General features: G+C 42.9%; 3 protein-coding genes across 3 annotated transcripts; 1 reads left to right on the forward strand and 2 right to left on the reverse strand.

Moving 5' to 3' along the window:
- Positions 1 to 17: 17 nt before the first annotated feature.
- On the reverse strand, positions 18 to 4173 carry MITD1 (microtubule interacting and trafficking domain containing 1). Its single transcript, XM_040547022.1, has 7 exons — positions 3878 to 4173; positions 3483 to 3584; positions 3206 to 3342; positions 3047 to 3133; positions 2300 to 2415; positions 1883 to 1943; positions 18 to 1795 (listed from the first exon to the last, which is right to left on the reverse strand). Exons 1-7 carry the CDS (start codon positions 4029 to 4031, stop codon positions 1700 to 1702), a joined length of 753 nt encoding a protein of 250 aa, XP_040402956.1. The 5' UTR covers positions 4032 to 4173; the 3' UTR covers positions 18 to 1699.
- A 102-nt stretch (positions 4174 to 4275) lies between these two features.
- MRPL30 (mitochondrial ribosomal protein L30) lies at positions 4276 to 6753 on the forward strand. The gene is made up of 5 exons (XM_040547997.1): positions 4276 to 4377; positions 4492 to 4572; positions 5394 to 5540; positions 6404 to 6477; positions 6566 to 6753. Exons 2-5 carry the CDS (start codon positions 4543 to 4545, stop codon positions 6696 to 6698), a joined length of 384 nt encoding a protein of 127 aa, XP_040403931.1. The 5' UTR covers positions 4276 to 4377; positions 4492 to 4542; the 3' UTR covers positions 6699 to 6753.
- A 3279-nt stretch (positions 6754 to 10032) lies between these two features.
- LOC121074630 (lysozyme g-like) lies at positions 10033 to 16309 on the reverse strand. The gene is given in 6 exon segments (XM_040566999.1): positions 10033 to 10177; positions 10966 to 11015; positions 11018 to 11104; positions 12520 to 12586; positions 12588 to 12714; positions 16210 to 16309. Coding segments are annotated over 6 exon segments (561 nt in total). The 3' UTR covers positions 10033 to 10047.
- Positions 16310 to 16490: the final 181 nt, after the last annotated feature.

Raw genomic sequence — 16490 nt, forward strand, 5'->3', positions numbered from 1 at the left:
TAGACAGATGACTAAAATTACAAATCATAAAAAATAACCTTTATTCACATTAAAAATCGGCACATATTACACACAACTGAGTAAAATTGATGACAGTGACTAGACACATTTTCACAGCAGCACGACGGAGAGCTTCTACAGAATGTTTAGGGAGATAGCGTATAGCTTCTGTGGCACGTTACTCTTTTTCTGATTTAACACTGAAAAGCTGAGACATTATTATGCAAAATGAAGATGCAACTTGTCACCCAGAAAACAAGGCAAAGAGCAGCTGTTGACAGCTGTGGAATAGATACGTCTCATCACAGGTAAGACTAAAAGAATAACAGCAATCAATGACAGAAGGTGAAAGAGGAATAAAGCAAAAAAAAAAAAAGAAAAAAAAAGGATAGTGGAATACATGAGCCATCAGGAAAAAGAAACATAGGAAAGAAAAAGTTCTAGCAATGTGCAAGAGAAGGAAGACCAGGGCTGCCTCTTGTGGTCCTGGTACAAGACCACAGCCCAGGGGCTTAAAACTAGAATAGAGAAACATATTGTATTACAAGGCATAGAAAGCGTAAGGCACCTGTCAGTCCTGAGGTTGAAAATTCTTTATGGGACCTGCAAAAGAGGCCACTGCCTGTTCTGCATGTCAGAATAGGCAATTTTTCTGGCAATCGTTAAAAAATCTTGTTTTAGGAGAAAAAGCAGCAGCAGCTCAGGTGATAATTTCCGGTTTCCAGAGGATGAAGGGAAGACGGAAAAGTTTTTTGTCATTTTTTTTTCAATTAGCATATTCCTTAGGATCAATATTAACAGCAAAGTTTTGGGTATCCAACTTCTAGAATAATTTAAAATTTAGTTATTACTTTTTTTAAGGGACTAAGTAGCAGGGCAATAGGTCATTGCAGTTCAGATTGCAATAAGAGGACAGACATTAAAATGAGAGGAAGACTGGGAGAGGATCATATGCTTTTCCATGCCTAATGCAAAGGATGGAAATGCACCAGGGAATAAAAGAACATATATGAATAATAGTGAAAAGAATACAGCTAGAACGTTGCTTGCATCCTTTCCAGCCCCATATCCATTATTCAGAGAAATGTACAAGAAGACTCTAAAATGTCTACATACTGAACACTACAATGTTTGCACGCAAGGAGCTTAGAGAACGGAATGCTACGTTTGGGGTTACTTGTAGTCCGTGAAGTCAATTATTAAGGGATTGATTAAAAAACACAGCAGAACAGTCGTCTTGACCAGAATACAAGAATCAGATGAAATACATGGGCTGTTTATCAAAGAGAACATATGGGTTGAAGCGGTGCCTCAGCCACAGAAGTTTGTGAGGTGGTCAATTAAAGACACAAACCCAAAAATTTGCTCAAGACTAGTAAAAATAGAAATGACAGTAAAGAGGCCTTTGAGAGACCATACTGAGGTATAGTATAAAACCCCTTCTCCATAAGCTCAAATTTAGACATTGATTGTATTCCTTAAGATTATAACATAAATAAGCACAGTGGGTGAACTGCATCATTTTGTTTTCTCAGAGTGGAAAGGCACAAATATTCTTAAACCTATAGATTGTAAAAGGAGTGCTGGACAAAATACCTATTATGGATTTGCTTCTGGTAGTGGACAGCTGGACCCAAGCGGTATCTTCCAGTCATGATTACATTTTTATGCTTATAAAAACACTCACTAGAAGCAGTGATCACATTTTCTTTGTATGTTTTGTATGAAAGACGTCCACTGTAGTTTCATGACAAGGTCGCAAGTCAAAGTCACAGTATCCAATGCTGAAACGACCCTACAGATATTGACAGAATTGACATGGGTAACACAGAACAAGCTATTCTACAGTGTTAGTTAATTAAAGAGGTCAAAGTATTTTTACCTCTGGTTTCTTAAAATAATCAAGACCCCTTCCAATCTTAATCATCCATCCATTGTTGAATCTGTTTTCAAAATTAACAAATTTGAAAACTGTAAGTGTATGATCACATTGAAAAAAAACATTTATATTCACATGACTTACAAGCTCCTTCACAATTATTTCCTAGCATAGCTGGTACCTGTACAAACAATGGAACAATGGAAAGCACTCTTCTGTTCAAGAAAAAAAAAAGATATCTAATATTGTGTTCAGTTAGAACATACTAAACTGTCAAGGTGTGGAGGACTAACTTTATCCAGTGAGGGCCAGTGCCTTCCACTTTACTAACTACAGCTGTACTTAGAAATTATCTCAGAAGTTAGGGTTAGGTAGTAGTTTGACTTTAATTGCCATTCAGTGATTTTTTATATCACTCACCTAATTTCTCGATCATGTATTGAAGATGAAAATGCAACATTCAGCGTTACTCCATAATTCCTCAATGATTGTTTTATTTCTTCCAAGCCACTTGTCTGTTGATTCCTCCCACTGCCCTGATAAAAGTAAAAATATTACACATTCTACTTTTGGTCACCTCTTCCTAAAATCCCCAACAAAACCTTTTTAGTAATACTTTAAACTCAAAGTCTCTTAGATGAGAGTAGATTTGCATTTTTGCTGACAGGATAAGAAGCAGACAGATTACAGGCACACTCGCTACAGGATGTAGAGGAAGAGCTCACCCTCAGCCCTTGAGAACTAGATATAGATTACTATTTGATATAGAATAAATGCAGAGATAGTTTGAAAGGTTTTAGCTCATCAAAGCATCTAAAATGATAGCTATATAAGCTGTTTGAAAAGGAAAAAAATTGACACTGTTTTTGATGACATTTTCCACAACAAAACTTTCACAAAAAGTATCTTTTTCATTTAAGATCCGTCTTACCAAGAATCTGTTAGACTTATCAAAGAACTCTGAATGTATGAAATTATTTATATTCAACTATCACATTTCATTTTTCTCTTAATCTTGTGTTTTCTGCATCAAAGCCTTTCTCTAACAAGTACGTGTAAGTAAGAATAGATTTATATTTCAGTTTTGTATACATATACACATGTTGCATGTGTTTGTGTGGTGTCACCTGAGAATGGGGAAAAAGAAACCAAGATCTATGCACTTACTTCATCATAGGAAGTGAGGAGGTGAATAGTTTTCACTTTGCATGGCCCCTTAACCAGCATCTCACAGAACCGCAGGAAGTTATACAGCTGTAAAAGTTTTGTTTAATTTAGTAATTTAGATTTTTTTAGCTGTTACATGCATATGCTATATCCACTTGCCTGATGAACGTGCCTAATGTACGGGTCCTCCACCCAAACTTCAGAAACAATCTCAGTCAGATACTCTTGGAAAAGCTTTTCATAGCTGTAACCTGTCGCATTTTCCTCTATCCTGATTTGCTTATGGTATTTGCCATCTGAAAAAAAAAAAAAAGAAAAAAAAAAGATATATATATATCTTTTTTCAGTAAAGACACCGGCAGAATTTCTACATTAACCACCTTGCCCATGTTATGCCAGACATTTAAAGATGAACGGGTCAGTCGCAGCTCCCCACCTTGTTTCTCTTTCTCAATGTGCTTTTTAATGTCTTCAGCTCTGGTCATGTACTCGGATATTTTCTGCCGGTAACGCTGCTTTTTTGCCTCATCCTTTGTGCCTGCAAAGCCAAACCGCACGGGTCAGTTCTCTCCAGACCTCGGCCACCCGGGCACCGGCTCCTCCCGGTGCTGCTTCGTCCCCTGATGCGACGGGGGACGGGGATGGGGATGGGAACGAGGACTGGGACCGGGATGGGGACAAGGACCGGGACGGGGACGGGGACCGGCCCTGGGAGCACACACCGACCGCGTCTCCTCAGGACCACGGCGGCTGGCGGTCCCTGAGGGACGGCGCGGGGAAGGGGGTTTCGCAGCCCCCCGTACGGCTTTACTCACAGCCCTCGCCCGGTACCTTTGACCACCTGCAGCAGCAGGTCGATGCCCTCCTGGTAGCACACCAGCGACTCCTGGAAACGAGATGCCAGGTCCAGCTCCACCGCCCGCTTCACCGTCTCCGCCCCAGCCCGCTCCAGCGCCGCGGTGCCATCTCCCCCCGCCCGCGACATGGGCACCGCGACAGCGACCGGGAGGGGACGGGGACGGGGACCGGGCGGGGCACGGCGACCGGCTGCCGGGGAAATAGAAACCGAGGCGGGGGAACGGGCTGTGCCTCACCCTTGTCCTTCCCCCGCCTCGGAACTCGAGCGCGGCGGTGGCGGTGCCCGGCCGGGGAACAGCGCCACGAAATGGCGGCCACAGCGGGGCGCGGCGGCATGGGGCTGGGAGCTGTGTGGAAGGTGGCCGGGGGGTCCCGGGGGCTGTGGGGGCCGGTCGGGGTCTCTGCTGGCCGGGAAAGGCCGGTGTACCTCAGTGCCGGGGTACTCTCTTCGCCGTCAGCCGCCGCGAGATGTAGTAAATGCAGGCTGTGTGCCCGCCGAATGTGAATTTAAAGCGGCTGTGTAATCTGCTGGCGGGTGTTCAGGGCTGTAAGGCCACGAATGACATTATTTATTTATTTATTTTTAGGTGCTGGGGAAGAGGACCGAGGGGGTAGCGCCCGCAGTCTGGGCCCGTCAGATGTTCACCAGGTCGAGAATTCCCAACGAGGTACGTGCTGCCGTAGTTGAGGACACTGAGAAGAGACATCAGCCTGCTTAATTTGGGGCTTAATTCTGTGCTGTGCCAGATTTCTGGAGATGTGGGTAAATGACTCTAAAACCAAAGAGACTGCAAGCTGGGCTTAGTTTGTATTGTAGCTTATCTTTTTGTAAGATGCCATTTAGTTTCACTTTTCCTAAAATCATTCGTAAAGCCTGTGGAAAAACTCACCGTTCATAGGCTGAATAGAGGTCCTTCTGTGAGATACATATGGATGAAGTGCTGTTGTGGGGAGCTGGGGGTTGGCCTCTTCTTACAGGTAACTGGGGATGGGACTAGAGGGAATGGCCTCAAGTTGCACCAGGGGAGGTTTAGGTTGGACATTAGGAGACATTTCTTCTCAGAAATAGCAGTCAGGCATTGGGACAGGTTGCCCAAGGAGGTGGTGGAGTCACCGTCCCTGGGGGTGTTCGAGGAAAGGTTGGACGTGTCGCTTAGGGACATGGTTTAGTGGGTGACATTGGTGTCAGGGGGATGGTTGGACCAGATGATCTTGGAAGTCTTTTCCAACCTTAATGATTCTATGGTTCTGTGTATCTCCATGCAGTCGTATGGCTTAACTTCAGAGTCAATGCATTAATCTGCAAACCATTATAAAAATATGTTTGGTAATGTTATAAAGCTAAATTTGAGGTCTTGGTGCATTTACCTTCTGAAAAGAAATGTAATCGGAGATGTTAGATATTTACCAATGCTGAAGAGAGTTATTTTGTTAAGTGTAATAATAATTCACATGTTTAGAAAAACAATCTGTGACACTTCTATTCTAGGTATTTCAACCACGGCCCGGAGATCATGAAAAGTATGGAGGCGACCCTGAGCAGCCCCACAAAATCCATGTTGTTACTAGAATAAAAAGTGTAATCGGTCGCCCATATTGGGAAAAGATGATAATACATAATCTTGGACTGGATAAGGTATTGTGGTGATGGTTGTCGTTCATACTTATTATGCACATCAAATATGTAGAGAAACAGGGTAGAATTCAGGTGTCAGTTTTTCTTGCATGTTTGCTTGTTTTTAAGGACTTCAATTTTTACAGTCACTAAACTTCAGTTTCTTTACAGCTACGATAAAGTACAACTGAGAAATGGATTATGTATGTAAGAGCTGAGAGGAACAGTAATGGAAAATACCCATTTATTGGGAATTCAGATTACATGTGTATGGTATTGCTGTTGTGCTTGAGGAGAACTTTACCTTAAGAATTCTGCTGAAATAAAAACAGATTTGTAAATACTCAGAACTCAGCTTTCTCTGGGTGATACTAATTAGATATTGCAAACAGGCAAATAGGCCTCATTTATTACTGAAAAGACTTCCAAATCTAAAAGGTATGATGAATTTTCAAATAAACTCCAAAAGTTTGTGTCAATTTGTTTTTCCAGTTTTTCATAGGCCAAATTGCAGACTGTGCAAAGATTCATCTAGTCAATGTTATATTACGGAGGAAAAAAGTGTTTGATCAATTTAAGGCCTAAGTGAATCAAGTCTCACCTGTAAACTACTGTATTTACATTTACAGGTATTTTGAACAGTTGGAAGAAATTTGTATTAATAATGTGATGGGAATAAAGCTGGAATTGTCATTTTGCTGGAATCAAGAATTTGATCAAGTTTTGATTTCATATTTTTTGTATTATCGGAATACATGAGTTTTATTTCTCTAGATCTAAATATGCATATGTGGTTTATATCTTCACTGATAGTGTGGAAAGTTCAGTGAACAGAGATTTGTGCTGTAGAAGTGTATTTTTAAAACCTATGCTATCCTTTATAGGCGCATCAACCAAGACTGCACAAAAATATCCCTTCTGTGAATTCCAAACTGAAAGTTGTTAAACATCTGATAAGGTTTGTTAGCTACTTATTTTATTTGGAATACTTAATATAACTCCATTCTAGTCGTAGAACCTTACTAAGCAAACTCTTCTGCCTTTAGGATACAGCCGCTGAAACTACCTTATGGGTTGCCAACAGAAGAGGAAATGTCAGACACCTTTCTTACGAGCAAGGGAGAACTTATCATTAGAAGTCGTCTGAAACCTGTGGAGCAGAAAGAAATTAAGTCATAAGGTGTGCTGGTTGCATTTATGTTCTCTGAAATAAATAATTTAACTCCTGTGTTAAGTGTTTGTGTATGAAACGGAAGCTTAATTCTTACCACGTCTGGTACAAGTGGCAGAGATGATGCTGATGATTAAAAGATTTGTGGAAGGGTTACATGTGTACAAATATAAAATTCAGTGTTGCTAACGTTTGCCTGAAATACTAGATGGCTGGGGTTTTTACTTCATGTTTAAACATTTTGGTTAGATTATTGCAGTTTATGGCCAGCTTTTAGAGACCTTTATAAACAAGGTTAGATAAGCAGGAAAGTAAGCAGACTAGATATAACTAATGATGGTTAGTGCATTTCCCAGCTAATAGTAAAGGTTTACAACAAAGGTGCATGACTCTACCTTCACTGTGCTGAGAAAAGAACAGGAATTGAAATGGCTTCTGTTCAAAAGTTATTTGAGAACTGACTGGATATCCATTGACAGCTTAATTTATTGAGTCAGGCTTTGTCATTCAAATATCAAACTTGTTTCTTAGCAGACAGTCTCATCTGGCTTCATGTGTATCTTAAAATAGGGACCCGAACTCGCCATTCGGGAGTGACAGAAGGAGTGATTCACATCTTGTTAGGTTGTACAGTTTGTCTTTCAGGAAATATGCTGTGTCACTGCATACGTGTTTCTTGATTCTGAGTGTTTAGTAATAATAGCCTAAGAGCTGTAGTCTATGTGAAAGTTAATGCTTTTCTCATGCTAATATTGCAGACTTAAGAAATCTGGAGACCTTAAAGCATATTTGTTTGATTTAGGTTAGTAATTATGAGCTCCAAACATACAAAATAACACCTTTCATGGGATTATCTTGAATAGTGCTGTGTGCAACTATTTCTATTTACAGTTTAAGAATTGTGGCTAAAATTAGGAAGCTGTTGCTCTATCAAATGATAAAGTAATTTTCATTCCAGCAAGCATAAATTCCATAGTTTACCATGCTGTGAGCCTCTCCCACGCTAGAGTCACTGTAGAGGAGTTAATCTTAATGACTGTATGTTGTGAGAAGATCAGAGGGATACAAGTGGCTGAAAACGAATGTTTATCCTTTCTGCATGCTTGCAGAGAAGAGTAAAAACCAGTAGGAGTTCAAAGGAATAGGCGTATCAGTAGAGGGACATAAAAGCTAGAGATACTGTGTGCAGGAGAAAGACAAAGGGTAGGCGCAGTAGTACAATGAAGAGTGCAATGGCTGCTGCAGACAGGCCAAAGGCAGAAATGCAAAATTGAGCTGAAAAAAATCAATTTTTCAAGGAATTACAGGCTGCAGTCAGAAGGACGCAAAAAAGACTGATGTCAGTCCAAAGGATATAGAGTAGCAAGGAAAAAATGAGGCAGATAAATGAATGTTGGTTTTCTTGCTTCCCTCCTTCCTTTCAGTATCTGCACAGCATCTTGTGCTGCAGTGTACCTACAGTCCGTGTGCTGGTTTCCGTGTTCCCACAGAGAGATGCTTGGTAAAGCTGAAATTTCAGCCCTGAAGAAGGACATGTAGTGCATCCAACGTACTGAGCATGCTTAAAAGAGATGGCACAAGTACTGGCACCCACGAAAGTAGGCACATAGTCTGCTCACATTGGCGTTGGGGGACAGCAGGTATTAGACCTTTACTAAGAATGGTGGCCTGAAGTGACAAAGCTGGGATCTCTCAGCCCTTACCAAGCATGTTTGGGATTTGTGTCCACAGCGCTGCGGCCTGGTGAATCCCCAACAGAGGGAGCACTGCCGGTTGTTATACACAGTATGTATCCAAATACAGGATTCATTACACTGCAGATGCTGCAATCTTCAAAAGTACTGAAATGTAAACTGAAAAGAATGTATTAATGAGCAAGCTTGCTTGGCTTGGCACAATTTACAAAGTGTTAAGTAAGCTACCTAAGTTAGAGCAGAGCTAATCACTGCTTTCCAGGTACAGAGAATGGACAACATTTTAGATAGCACCTGTTATTCCATGGTAATATTTAGCTTAAGGAGATGTCTACTGCTGACAGGCTGGCAGTTTTTATGAAAAAGGAGATTGTACTTTTTTTTTTTAATGTATGTGTAAGTTTGAGTGTTTCTCAAATTGTATTTGCTCCAAGGTCACAACAGTCAGTCTGTGAGGAGAACTTCCCAGATTTTCTCTATAGAGACGTGTTTTCTAAAGGTTTGTCCTCAGGTGTAAAACCTGAACCAACCAGAGTGCAAAAACATAATGTGTGTCCGTATAACTTTGTTAGTGGAGCATTGTCCTGCTTGTGACTCTTCATGAAGCACAGGTAGGAGACGCTGTCTTTTTGTGGAAGAAACAAATGAGCTGACTTGAGACGACAGGAAAATTCAGGTTAGAAGGTAGTTTGCAGATCTCTGGTTCCAACCTCCTGCACCGCTGTCCAGCTGTCTTCGTGGGAGAAAAAGTTACATGCAGAATACAGACTTTGAACTGGCGTAAGCCTCTCTTCTTTCATCTTATGTCTGTCACTTGTCCTCCCACCTTGCACCATTGTGAGAAGCCTGGCGCCATCTCCCTCACTTACTCAGGGGATCAGTCTTAACCAGCATAGGCTCATGAGAGGCAAGCCCTGCCTGACTAACCTCATCTCCTATGACCAGATGGATGAGGGAAAGGCTGTTGATGTAGTCTACCTAGACTCCAGCAAAGCCTTTGACATGTTCTCCCACAGTATTCTGCTGGAGAAGCTGGCAGCCCTTGGCTTGGACAGGTACTCTCTTGGCTGGGTTAAAAATTGGCCAGATGGCTGGGCCCAGAGTGGTGGTGAATGGAGTTAAATCCAGGTGGTGATCGGTCACCAGTGGTGTTCCCCAGGGGTTGGTGTTGGGGCCCATCCTCTTTAATATCTTTATTGATAATTTGCATGAGGGAATTGAGTGCACCCTCAGTAAGTTTGCAGATGACAAGAAGTTTTCTAATCTTAACGATTCTATGATTCTATCTCCTACAGATAAGGAGGGGTCTGCTAATAGGTGCCCCTGAAGCTCTCTCTCCTCATGGGGCAAGTTCTCCAACCCCAACCAGCTTGGGGCTCTCTGCAGACTTCCCTCTACTTAATTGGTCTTCCCAGTGTCAAGGGGCCTAAAACAATTCCACTCCAGTTGTGGTCTTAGTGCTTAGTAGAGACACATGATCTCTTCCCTTGGTTGAGCTGTGCATACAGTCTGGGAAGCCTTTTTTTTGCACACCCCTCACTCCCCCCACCTTCCCAAACCCCAGCCCATTTCTGGGGGAGAAATGCAGGATTTATTTTTTTTTTTAATTAGGAGAAAATTTCCAAGCAGTAACTCAAATCTAATCATTACTCAGATATCTTTCTTAGTAACCATTTCTCTTAAAAATCTTGGCTCTTGCATCATTGGCGTACTCACTGTGTGTTGTGCCAATATCCATTCCTTCGTAGGACTGGACATTACTAGGTCCTGCATTATAGGCTGAAATCCCACCTGAAATGAGAAAGAAACACTTCAACAGAGGTGATATTTCTTCAGTACACAAACAAAAGTCACAACCTAAATGTATTGTTTTGGTTTGTATGTCTCTTTTCACCAGTATTTTTGGCCACAGTATTAGCATTTTCAGCTACTTTTGTCACTGGGGTGTCCCATTTGTGTCTTAGGATTGTGCAGAAATCATGGTTTGCATCCAGACTTGGTGCTCATTATCTCCTTGCTGTATTTTGCTGATCTAACATCTTCAGTTGTAGGACTGTTTCCTTTTGTTCGTATTCCTTCAACTCTAATGGTACTAATAACCTCAGACGTACTTGTATTGTAGTTGGAATAAAGGGCCCCAGCTACAATGACGTCTTCAGCTGTGATCACTGCCCAAGACTAAACCATGTTTCCTTCAGTGAGGACCATATGGTTTAGGAGTTAATGTGAATTAAGGTCTGTCTTTGGAGTTGTATGGATTGTAGCTTTTTATTATAGGTATAGAAATATAAAAGAAAGTAAATGGGAGGGTGAAGAGAAAAAAAAAGCTCCTTGCAACTGAAAAATGTCATGATATTTGCTGAGTTTTCCAAAAGTCTGCTAGAAAGCTAAACACATCATATTTTTCTATTCCTTTTGGTGAGTACAATGAAATACTATTCCACGCAGCAATAAAATGAGCAGGGGGACTGGGATGTGTTTAGTTTTTTTAAGTGCTCAGTTTTACAGCATTACCATGCTTGACTTTTATATGTGTGAAGTGTTATAAAGCTGCCATTTTAAAGCTGACAAAGCCATGGCTTTGAGCTGCTGTTCCTTTTTCCACGTTGGGAATTTATTCTGGATTTTTTTTTTTTTATCATCCAACACAAAATCCCTGTGCCTTGTCTTATATGCTCTTCACTGTCCCGTGTCCCAACAGTCTTACACCATTTGTCAGCCTGGAAGAAAGGAATATCAATGCACCAGAAAAAAAAAATAAAAAAAAAATTTAGAGCTCTTCATCACTTACAGGCTGCCTGTACTCATTTTGATCTTTACTCTCATAGTTTACCTGTTTTTGTCATGCAGAGGGGAAGCGAGGTCAGCCCAAGGAGTGGGCAAAGCCAACAGATGCATGAACAGCAGACTATGGGTGCACTGCACGGGAGAGGAGTGCCTGCCCCACCTCTGTCTATCCGAGCCTTATAAAACCAAGACAGCTGCTGCTGCAAAGATGACAGGGTGCCAGTCACAGCGTTACTGCTGTGTAAGGTTTTTCAGCTGTAAGACCATTGCTCCTGTCCTCCCCATCTGCATCAAGGGTGCCAAAAACATTGTTTTCCCTCAGGGCGGCCCCTGGCTCTGTCTCTGTTCTGCTCTTCCCAGGGCAGGAGGAGCTGCTTTGCCTCTTACCCGCGAAGTAGTGCAGTGCAGCCCTCAGGGGGATGGAGTTCACAGGGAAGTGTATCCGAATGTGTGCAGCAAATGTTTGGGGATTGTATGGATAAGCGTACAACTTGGCAAACAAGTGAGGCGTGAGTGTAGGCATGAATAATGAAGCAAGATTCCCCCCGCTAGCTCAGTCCCTGCGGTGCATAAAGGGTAATTAACCTGACTGCATGCAGCTGCAGCCTCTGGGCCTCTACACTTAGTTAAAAAAAGGTTTTTGAAACGAGATTTATTACCTGAAGTATGAAATAAGAAAAATTAATCTCCTCGTTCCCCAGAGAGCCCTGGGAAGCAAGCAGCAGTTTCATCATGTAGATGCCAGCTGCTCTTGCCCTGATACTAACCAGCATCCCTCCGCTGGTGCTGGCAGCTGGAAAATGGGTCGATGCCAGTTATATATGGCCAAAAAGTTGTCTGAAAAGTGGTGGGAAAAGAAAAAAAAAAAAAAAAAAAAAAAAGCCTTCTGGTGGACACTGTAGCCAGTTCTGGCTAGCCCTCTCATACTTCACAAAATACTTCAAACTTGGAAAGTCTGAGCTGAGTAAGCAGCACGGTGCTTGATGCAGCATTTCATTTCCTTTACCTTTTATCCATCTTTCTCTTGGGACTGTACTGCATTTCTCTGGCAGTGGAGCATGACAGCCCTTACCACTGGACCTGCCTAATTTAAGTAATAATAGCCAGCCAAGGTATCGCTCCAAGTTTTAGAGGGGGTGAGGGGCTGGGATGGGGAACAGGCCAGGTTGCAATCTTCCCTTGCCAAGTCCCACCTCTCTACTTCTTGCCTCAAAAGAGATGTAAACTTTTGCTCAGCTGAACCCAATGTCTTGGCAGCAAGATTAGGGGTTGCCTTTCAATGAGGCCCCTACTGAAGCTTTCTGCTTCAAAAAACAAGGATGAGATTTCTGTTTTTAAGAGGCCATACTCGCATTAAAACAAATCAATTTCTGTGGTCACCCATACCATCCTTCAGTCGTGTCCCAGCATATGACCATCAAGATAATACTGGCTATCACAGCTGGATCAACATACTCACTGTTGCTGACTTTCATAATCTTGGCTTTATATTTCTCCATGTTCTTCAAATCTTTTTCAGCAAACTTCTCTGAAGCAGGAACTCCTACAGCAAATCGTGCATCACTTTTCCTTTCATTTTAAAAATCAGAAACAAATTGTTCGAATGGTTATTATGACTGAGCTGATGTTCAGAATCCTTTTGAATCTCTTTAGAGAGAGGCAGTAACAGAATCAACTAATTTTTGTGAAGTAGCCTAGATATCAATAGACGGCTAATAGAAAAAGATATTTTTTTTCAAAACCAGAGGGCAGTTCTATAATGTGCAGACTAAAAGGTGTGTCTATTTTAAATCCAAGCCTTTGGTTGGATTAGTTCCAGATTTACTTCTTTTAATTTATGGCTACACTAGGGAAACGTTCAAAAACTTAGATCATGAAGAAACCCTCATAAGGGAGAGAGAAAAACAGGTCTGATGGCAGGGATTGAATGTGCCCAGTGGACCCTGAGTCTTCGCTGTGACAGTCTTGAATATTCCTTGCAGCATCCCAAAGGCTACTCCATTCCCAACAGAAAGGTATGTGCCCAAGTAGGATCTTTGTCATGGTGTAATTATCTGCTCACTTGGCACTGATGGTCAAGGACTTGGATTTGCCACAGGCCTGTGCATGGATTTGAGGGGGAATGAACAACCAAATTATCACACACCTGGTGCTAACCCTTCCAGTTTGCAGACTCTGAAGCTCCAGACATGTTGACATCCAATATCTTCCCACAGAGATCAGAACAGCCAAAAGAGCAGCATTTGCAATGAAAAGTCAGGCCAGAGCAGTGTGTGCAGCACGTGCCATTGAAATATTTCAGATCCAGAAGTGAAAATGATTGACATCTTATAGATACTTGCATGGACTTTCATGCTAGGAGATGAAGTTATGGCATCATATTTGTGCACAATTAATTTCTCCTAGTTTTAGCTTGCATAAAACTCAGGTGTTCAATGTAAGCTTGCCACTCAGGCTTCCTGCAGAGCCAGTGCAGAAAGGCACCTCCAAAAGGCTCTTATCCATTTCAAAATAAAAAAATCAATGAGTCAAAAGAAAGCCCGCACAACTAACTGGCTCCAGTTTGCTTTCCTATAGCTACTATCAACAGAAAAAATCAAAGAGAAGCATCCTGTAAATGTCTTACTTGCAATTTAGCTACGTTTATCTGTTGCCTAACCACACTCTTGCAGAAGGTAAGTAAGATACAAACAGCAACGGAGACGAACAATGCCAACCTGGGCTCAGCAGTTAATGGAAAAGAGACTTTGGTGGAATGAATTATTTACAAGAATATTAGAGAAATGTCACCGAGCTGACATGCTTGCTGCAGGATGTCTCCCCACCATCTCTGGGCGCTTGCTAGAGATGTGCGGGTGTTACGGCTGCTGGCAGACGCCTAGCGCAGCACTTCCTACACACCAGGGCTTTTACGGGAAATGGGAATGCCCAACAATTCCTCATGTAGCCACCCAAACGCAAGGTTTCTTCTCTAGCCACCATTCAAAAAAGAAGTCACTTTTAATCAGATTCAAAACCCAGCTGCTAATTGTTTGGAAGTAGGAGGATCCTCATCTGAAAAGAGCAGGCTGCCTCTCGTTGGAAGCAATAAAGTGATAGCAATGGGAGAAGAGGAGCCTGAGCTTTTGGATGTAATAAAGTTACTGGAAGCAAAGACCCCGCAACACTACCACATGACAGAGCTGCAGTTACTGAGAATTTGGATATGCAGGGGGTACGCGAGGCTCCTGGTTTTATCCCTTCTCAAAATGAGCACACAAGTAACAACACAGCGTGTATCAAAACCACAGTAGCTGTTTGGAAATAAGAAAGCTAGCCACTGGATGGCAGACCTCCCCATCACTGCTCATCCATGCTGACATGCCTCCCCTGTGCTGAGTTTTGTGAGAATGAAATGCTGTTTTACTCCGATCAGCTCTTTCACATTGTAAGCCAGGGAACTCATCCTGTGTCATTGTCTTGAAAGAACCAATTCCATAACCCTTTCTTATACCGTTGGCACCTCAAATCAAGAATGAGCTGCAAAAAGTCACTGCAGCCCCTGCGTGGAGCTTTTCATGTTCAAGATTGCAAACAAGACTGAAACCCTGGGAAGTACCTTGGACGGGAAGCAGATACGCTCATACAAAATTGACATAGATAAATATTGAAAATTGAGAATAACAATAAAGATGATTTACAAACCAGTAATCTCCAAATGGCCTGTGCTGCTACTCCCTTATTGCTGGGGGAAGATTGTAAAGGATGTACTAGATTACTTAGTCTGCAACACAGTAACTGAGGCAGGCAGGTAGATCTCCTGTGTTTTCTGGAGTCCTGTACAGAAATTATCATTTAATCATCCATACATGCATGGAACCTCACGTGTCACACCTTGAGTACTATGTTCAATTTTGGGCCCCTCACTACAAAAAGGACATTGAGTTGCTGGAGTGCATTGAGAGAAGAGCAATGAAGCTGGTGAAGTGACAAGAAAACAAGACTTATGAGGAGCGGCTGAGGAGCGGCTGAGGGAACTGGGACTGTTTAGTCCGGAGAAGAGGAGACTGAGGGCAGACGTCATTGCTCTTTACAACTACCTGAAAGGAGGTTACAGTGAGGAGGGTGCTGGTCTCTTTTCCCAGCTGACAAGTGATAAGACACAAGAAACAGCCTCAAGTTGGACCAGGGGAGGTTTAGATTGGATATCAGGAAGAATTTCTTCATGGACATGATGGTCAAGCATTGGAATGGGCTGCATGGGGAAGTGGTGGAGTCCCCATCTCTGGGGGTATTTAATAGATAGATGTATGGATGTGACACCAAAAGACATGGTCTAGTGATGGGACTTGGTAGGTCAGGTTGACAGTCGGACTTGGTGATCTTGAAGGTCTTTCCAACCTAGATGATTCTATGATTCTATATCCTAAGAAATGTTTTCCTCAACAAACCTGTATCCAGCCTCCTGGGAGAGAATGGCATGTCTGCATTGTGGTTCACAACAAAAGCCCCGACATGTGTGTGATACAAAGCTGCCTGGACACTCCAGCAAGTGTGGGAAGCTGCTGCAGACTCAGGCCTTTAGGCCTACCCGGTAGCAGGGGGGTGGCAGGGGTGGCTCTAGATGAGGCTCCTCAAAGCCCCACATCAGAGCTGACCTTCAGCACAGGCAGACAGACCACTGGGAGGGAAGGGAAAGAATCTGCAGAGCCTGCCAGTGCAGTCAGGGCTCAGCCAGTGTGGTCCCCCCAAAGCTGACTCTTCTCTGGGCTGAGGACCCAGCTCCCTCAGCTGCTCCCTGTGTGTGTCCTGTGCTCCAGCCCCCAACCAACTGGGTGGCCTCTGTTGGAATCGCCCCCAACATGTAAGGGTCCTCCTTGTATCAGGGAGCCCAAAACTGGGTACAGTGCTCCAGATGTGGTCTTACAAGCACCAAAGAGAGGGAAATGATCACTTCCCTCAGCCTGCTGGCCATGCTTTTGCTAATGCAACTCTTCAGCAACCTCTCTGCAAGGGCTTATGTCCACCAGAGCCCCAGGGCCCTTTTTACACAGCTTACTTTCTGGGCAGCTGGCCCCCAGCCTACACCAGTGCATGGGGTTATTCCGCCCCAGGGCTTTGCCTTTGTCCTGGTTGATCTTCATGGGCTTGATGTTCATAAAGGCCAAGAGCAAGGTCCTGCACCTGGATCAGAGCAATCCCAAGTGCACATACAATCTTGGTGGAGAATGGATTGAGAGCAGCCCTGAGGAGAAGGACTTGGGGTGCTGGTTAATGAAAAAATCAACATGAGCTGGCAGTGTGTGCTTGCAGCCCAGAAAGCCAACCACACCCCGGACT

Source organism: Cygnus olor, chromosome 1 (assembly GCF_009769625.2).
Source record: "Cygnus olor isolate bCygOlo1 chromosome 1, bCygOlo1.pri.v2, whole genome shotgun sequence".
NCBI classification, from domain to species: domain Eukaryota; kingdom Metazoa; phylum Chordata; class Aves; order Anseriformes; family Anatidae; genus Cygnus; species Cygnus olor.

Coding starts and splice junctions, on each gene's coding strand:
- MRPL30 (XM_040547997.1), top strand. CDS start 4,543: ATGTTCACCAGGTCGAGAATTCCCAACGAG. Junction 5,541..6,403: donor ATAATCTTGGACTGGATAAG/GTATTGTGGTGA, acceptor TATCCTTTATAG/GCGCATCAACCAAGACTGCA. Junction 6,478..6,565: donor GTTGTTAAACATCTGATAAG/GTTTGTTAGCTA, acceptor TTCTGCCTTTAG/GATACAGCCGCTGAAACTAC.
- MITD1 (XM_040547022.1), bottom strand. CDS start 4,031: ATGTCGCGGGCGGGGGGAGATGGCACCGCGGCGCTGGAGCGGGCTGGG. Junction 3,343..3,482: donor CATTGAGAAAGAGAAACAAG/GTGGGGAGCTGC, acceptor TTTTTTTTTCAG/ATGGCAAATACCATAAGCAA. Junction 1,796..1,882: donor ATTATTTTAAGAAACCAGAG/GTAAAAATACTT, acceptor CAATATCTGTAG/GGTCGTTTCAGCATTGGATA.